The sequence below is a fragment of the Dipodomys ordii genome, unplaced genomic scaffold (genome assembly GCF_000151885.1).
Source record: "Dipodomys ordii isolate 6190 unplaced genomic scaffold, Dord_2.0 Scaffold72, whole genome shotgun sequence".
Classification (NCBI taxonomy): domain Eukaryota; kingdom Metazoa; phylum Chordata; class Mammalia; order Rodentia; family Heteromyidae; genus Dipodomys; species Dipodomys ordii.
In genome coordinates, this window is record NW_012267288.1 from 5,412,366 (window position 1) to 5,418,352 (window position 5,987).

Consider the following 5,987-nt stretch of genomic DNA (forward strand, 5'->3'; position numbering starts at 1 on the left):
TATATACTGTATATATATTCAGTATATATATATATAGAGAGAGAGAGAGAGAGTGAGGAAGAAGAAAAGAGGAAGGAAGTGGGAAGGGAGGAAGGGAAGAAGGAAAGAAGGAAGGAAGGAAGAAGGGTGGGAGAAAGGAAGGGAGGGTGGGAGAGAGGGAGGGGGGAGGGAGGAAAATAAGTATCAATTACCAAAATCTTATAAAATAAGAAAGAAACAAAATACAAAATAAAAGCCATTTTAGTAGCCACACTAAAGATTTATAATTGAAAAGATGATTCAGAATATGTTCTTATTCTATCAGAATGTTCTATAAATTAAATACAACTTTATTTATTTTTAGGGGATGAAGATCAGTGACCTAATAATCAATGGAACACGTATCTGCACTCAAAGGAAGTAATGTACAAGATGTTTTATAAATAATAGATAGAATTCATGCTCTACAGGCAATAAAAATCTACAAGAATTACTTTGAATTTGCCCAATAATAGTCCATTGGTGATGGGTTTCTTTTCTGTAAAGAAATACTGTGAGTGTTAGCAATGCTTGTGGCATTTTTTTGCGATGAAACCTGGTATCAGTTACTTCAATGCAGACAGAACTCTGCTCATTATTCTCTACACAGAACCCCTGGCAATAATTTACCTAGCAGCACTGTAGTTCCCACAGATCAAAGCAGCATTATTTAAGTGTGTCCAGAGGGTAGATTTTTAGCTCTGTCCCTTGTACAGGAAAAACACAACACAACACAATAAAAACATTGGTATGCTTTAAGAGACAAAACATGCTACACAGTTTAAACTCTCATAAGTTGTTCCTGTTATCTGGAAAGAACCCTCTCTATGTCCCAAGTATTTGAACTTTTGAGATACATATAGAACAAACATGGGAAAAGACAGCAATTGATTTAAATGAAACTTGCATGTGAACTAAAATCTGGAAAGGAAATGGCTGAAGAGAGAGCGTAGTTGTTATAGAATGTGCCTGCCTCCTTCAGCTTGCAGACAAGTGAAGTCCAACTCTGAAATTTCATGCAATTTGTATACCAGGCTCCTCCTTTTCTGCAATCTCCTTTTCCATTGGTAAAATTCTTTTGCAGGGTCATGTAGGGATCCCACCCCTTCTCAGTGTTTTCACTCTGGAGCTCTACACAACTTTACACCTGAATGAACGCCAAACCTCTGTGGATATATAAAGGGGACCTAGAGGAGGAATTTCACAGTTACAGTGCAGAAGCAGAGGGAAGGGAATTAACCAGCTCTTCAGCCAAGCAAATCCTTTACTCACCATGCTTCCTCCTGCCATTCATTTCTATCTCATTCCTCTAGCATGCATCCTCATGAAAAGCTGTTTGGCTTTTAAAAATGATGCCACAGAAATCCTTTATTCACATGTGGTGAAACCTGTTCCAGCACACCCCAGCAGCAACAGCACGTTGAATCAAGCCAGAAATGGAGGCAGGCATTTCAGTAACACTGGATTGGATCGAAGCAGTAAGTGTGTTTACCTTATACAGAATTTTGTTTGTTTGTTACTTTGTTTTCTTTTCTGGTAGCATTTGCTCACATTCATGTAGAATTGTTTCCTGGCTACCTAACCTGAACCGTATATATTTTGCAAAACAATCTGGGAGCAATCACTGTATGTGTATAGGCTGGCATTCTTCCCTAGATAGTGATATGAGAGTTAACCTAATGAAAATAGTGGCTTGATAATACAGGCATAGGCTTAAAAAATTAAATATTCACAGAGAAAATATATCCAGGAATGAAACTGTTGCTTCTTTAAAACTATGCAAAATGAGAATTTTAAAAAAAAGTATTGTTTTACATAGCTTAATTTCAGGTTTGTTTCCAGATATGTACAACAGTATATAATGTACAATAGTATATAAAAGTAGAAACTTTCAGAGAAATTTTGCAGATTTCTGAAGTATGTCTAGTGAAATAGTATACTTTTGTTGGTGATGCTCATAACCAGGTCAAATTTTTAAGTAATTGTATATGTCTGTGAAAGATTGGAGACTTTCCTTTTGTAACTTAAGAGTTTTAGAATAACAGTACACTAAAATTTTGTACAGAGCATTCTTTTATCCCTTTCTGTTGTTTAATTGACACTCTAATTGGCCACCGGTTAGAAGAACTCAAATTTCTTCATCTAACTTGTTTTTTTCATTCTTTTTCTTTAGAAAGTTCACATGTTAATAATCAGGTTTTAAGAGAGACAGAGAAACTTGCACAGGAAATCTTACCCCTCCTTCTTAGACTCCCTTCAACTACTAAAATAGTTTTGACATTTAGAAAGTCAGAGCAAACTTGACTGCTAATGTCTTCCTAAGAATACCAAGGTGGTTTTCACATACCTGATGGTGTCTGCTCTTACGTCCATAAGAGCTATCTCATTATTATTAGATCACTGAGCCATGTGGTAGATACTCATTGTTGAGGAGTGAACTGTCACCACAGAAACTAGTCAGACCCATCTCCAGCTGTGTCTAAGGTACCTTCCGGAAGCAGCTGCTGGAAGGTGAGCAGGATTCAGAAGCAAACAAATCAAGCACACTGTCCAGTCAGATTATTTACTTTTCAATTTCAATCCTCTGGGTTCTATAGAGGATCTCCAGATCTATATGCCTGTATGCATGTACATAGTGTTTAACTCCCAGACTCTCCCAAACTGTTTTTCTTTTACTTCACAAGTACTAGGGGGGTGCAGAGATTAAGTTCTAATTCACTTTATACTTTGAGTTAACTTTCAGTCACCCACGTAGAACCACTTCAACATCTTTTATTACTTATGTTTTTATGCTTCTAGCCATTAATTTTTCTCTTTTCTGGCTAGCAAGTCTTGGTGATAGACAATTCTTCTGAAGTTTAGATGCAAAGCAGTGGTAAGGAAAACTTCAAATATCTCAAGTTTAATTTTTATTTTAATCATACAAGGCTTGTAATAAGAAGCAGCCAATTAGAGAACATAACTTATTAAATCCAAATAACTAAAACAAAGAAGTTTGCCATGACTACTATCCAGGAAATGAGCACCACAGTTCCTTTTGCAGTTGTAAATCAGACATCTTAGGTCTTTTTCTGCCATAAAATTCATGGAAATGTAGCCAAGTTGTTATGGTAACCATACGTTCCTGATTTAAGGGCTTTTATATCCTTTAAATTTTTAGTTGTGGTGGCATTTTGCATTTCAAACACTTTGACATTTATGTTTTTAAAGACATAGCTTGAGAATTTATGTTTAAAATGTCATTATTAAGTTCACAATGTCAAATGTCAGAGGTTGTGTCCATATGTGTGTGGAATTCTACAGAGTTGAACTCTATAATTGAAATCAAATATTGCAGAATGCACAGGCACTGTACACAAAATTTAAATGCTTTCCATATTTTCTCAACAGATTTTTAAAAAAATCCTAATTATAAGCACTTGCAGACATTAACCAATATGACCCATGAGAAAGAGAATTTAAAGCAAACTCTTTGAAGGGTGAATACACACACACACACACACACACACACACACACACACACACACACATACATACATAAATAGCAGAGCTGCTAAAGCTCTTAGTGAGGAATGAGTGTAAGAATGTGTGATTTTCAGATGCTCTTAAGAGGCAGTTAGTTAATATTATAAATGAAAAAAAGAATCAGCTCTAGAGTTTTTTTTTGCACCTCTAAAAAAGTTAGAGCAGAGTGCCTCTAGCAAGTATCTAGGCTGATTTTTTTTTTGTCCTGACAACAAAGTAGATTTTCCCTTTCTCTTTGGCAATTTGCTATAATTTTGATATTTTACTTATTGCAAGTTACATTCGGGGAGGTGGGGGGGGGAGTTGCCTTTGCCTTTTGTCTCTGATGCATATTCTTTTCCCTTCCCTGCAGGTCGAGTTCAGGTGGGTTGCCGGGAGCTGCGTTCCACCAAGTACATCTCTGATGGTCAGTGCACCAGCATCAGCCCTCTGAAGGAGCTGGTGTGTGCTGGTGAGTGCTTGCCTCTGCCAGTGCTCCCTAACTGGATCGGAGGAGGCTATGGCACGAAGTACTGGAGCAGGAGGAGCTCCCAGGAATGGAGGTGTGTCAACGACAAAACTCGCACGCAGAGAATCCAGCTGCAGTGCCAGGATGGCAGTACACGCACCTACAAGATCACGGTGGTCACTGCCTGCAAGTGTAAGCGGTACACCCGGCAGCACAACGAGTCTAGCCACAACTTTGAGAGCGTGTCCCCTGCCAAGCCAGCCCAACATCACAGAGAGAGGAAGAGAGCCAGCAAATCTAGCAAGCACAGCATGAGTTAGAACTCAGACTCTCAGACTGGACTAACTAATAAACCATCTGCTTTACAGATTTGTTTGCTTGGAAGACTCAAGCCTGCCACTGCTTTTTTGCTCACTTGAAAGTATAGGCTTTCAGCTTTGATCAAACCCAGAAAGCTGTCCTAAGTATCAGGACCTTCTCTGGGAATAGCTTTTCCTTTTCAAGTTTTTTTTCTCCCCCCAAGATGTATGAGTGCAATTTACATTTTAATTCCATGCATCCTGTAGTTTTAACTCTTCCTCATTCTTAAAAGACTATTAATACTATGTAAATGGCTGAAACATTATATTTTAAGACAGAAAAGGGTCTCTCACTCTCTGTTTCCATTCCTTAGCCCCTCCCTTACTATTTCCAAATAAAAACCCTTCAAAACAGAAAACTGAAAAGAGGTAACGCCGTGAATCTTCACAGGAACTTTGCAGAAAGGTGCTTTTTGGGTCATTTTCATGAGAATAGCTTAGCTGCCTCAGAGTGGTCTTCCTTTGAAGGAAAGAGAAAGACCTTGTAGCATTTCACTTCAAAAATAAGCCCTGTAGCTTTCTCCAGCTGCATAGTACAAAATTATACCCTGCATGCTGACCCTTGCTTGGAATGGAATTCCAGAAATGCATGGCAGTCGCTAATAAGTAAAGCTAATTATTTATTTGTCAATGTTGTTATTTAATGAGCTTTCACATGTGATTTTTTTTTCAAAATGTTAATTTTTTTTAATGTTTTGAAGCTTGTCACGTACCGACAATATTTTCCTAGATGATTTGTGTGTGATCTAGAAAATATGAAAATACATGTTGTAGATATGTAAAATAAATGTTTTAGTCTCCATATTACACACATTTCATCATTAACTTTATCAATAGTGTGGATCTTTTAAAAATCAATAAGATGCTTTGTAAAGCTGAAATATGTATCACTTTCTTATATAGTCTGTGCAATCAGGTGACAACCTTCAACCCCATTGGTTTCTTTGGACAAAAATAAACACTGCTAAATGTCATTGTCCTTGACTCTAATGTATATAAAGTGATACTTGTTTGTAAACATTGTAGAATAAAAGTTTAAGTGTTATAGCTATTTTGGTGATGGTGTTGGGAGAGAACCCAGGGTCTTGTGCATGCTCAGTATCCACTCTACTACTGAGTTACATTCTGTAACCCCAGTAATATTAAGTAGCAGTCAAACTTTCATAGGAATACCTGCGGGGAGGTGGGAGGGAGGGAAAGGGAGATAGAGACATAGAGAAATACGGAGAATGAGAAGGAGAGAGAAGAAATATACAGAGAAAAATACAGAGAGAGAGAGAGACAGAGACAGAGACAAAACTCTTGGTAAAAGGGTGGTTGAAAAAGTTGGGCTGCCATATTGTAAGTGGATCAGACTTTTATATAGAGTTCAAGTCTGCTCCACAGTATAATTTCTAAAAAGAAGATATTAAAGCTTTTGTCCCAGTTGTATCAGGATTTCTGTAGTTTATAAAGTTTTCCAGGAGATGTCAATGTGAAGAAAAGGCATTGTTACAAAATCAGTATCTATTGTTGAGTACCTTTGGATATTATTGCATGACTCCCAAATCAAAATGTGTAACAAACTGGGTGCCAGTGTCTCAGCGGCTGTAATCCTACCTACTCAGAAGGCTTAGATATGAAGATCGTGATTTGAA

The 5,987-nt window shown here is 37.4% G+C and overlaps 1 protein-coding gene across 1 annotated transcript; it reads left to right on the forward strand.

Moving 5' to 3' along the window:
• The first annotated feature begins 1,110 nt into the window (after nucleotides 1-1,110).
• On the forward strand, nucleotides 1,111-5,393 carry Sostdc1 (sclerostin domain containing 1). The gene is made up of 2 exons (XM_013023998.1): nucleotides 1,111-1,496; nucleotides 3,896-5,393. The coding sequence occupies exons 1-2, from the start codon at nucleotides 1,292-1,294 to the stop codon at nucleotides 4,309-4,311; spliced, it is 621 nt and encodes a 206-aa protein (XP_012879452.1). The 5' UTR covers nucleotides 1,111-1,291; the 3' UTR covers nucleotides 4,312-5,393.
• The last annotated feature ends 594 nt before the right edge of the window (nucleotides 5,394-5,987 follow it).

Excerpts from the sequence above, each read along its gene's own strand:
- Sostdc1 (XM_013023998.1), top strand. The coding sequence starts at position 1,292 with ATGCTTCCTCCTGCCATTCATTTCTATCTCATTCCTCTAGCATGCATC. Across the intron at positions 1,497-3,895 it reads CACTGGATTGGATCGAAGCA|GTCGAGTTCAGGTGGGTTGC; the intron begins GTAAGTGTGTTT and ends CCTTCCCTGCAG.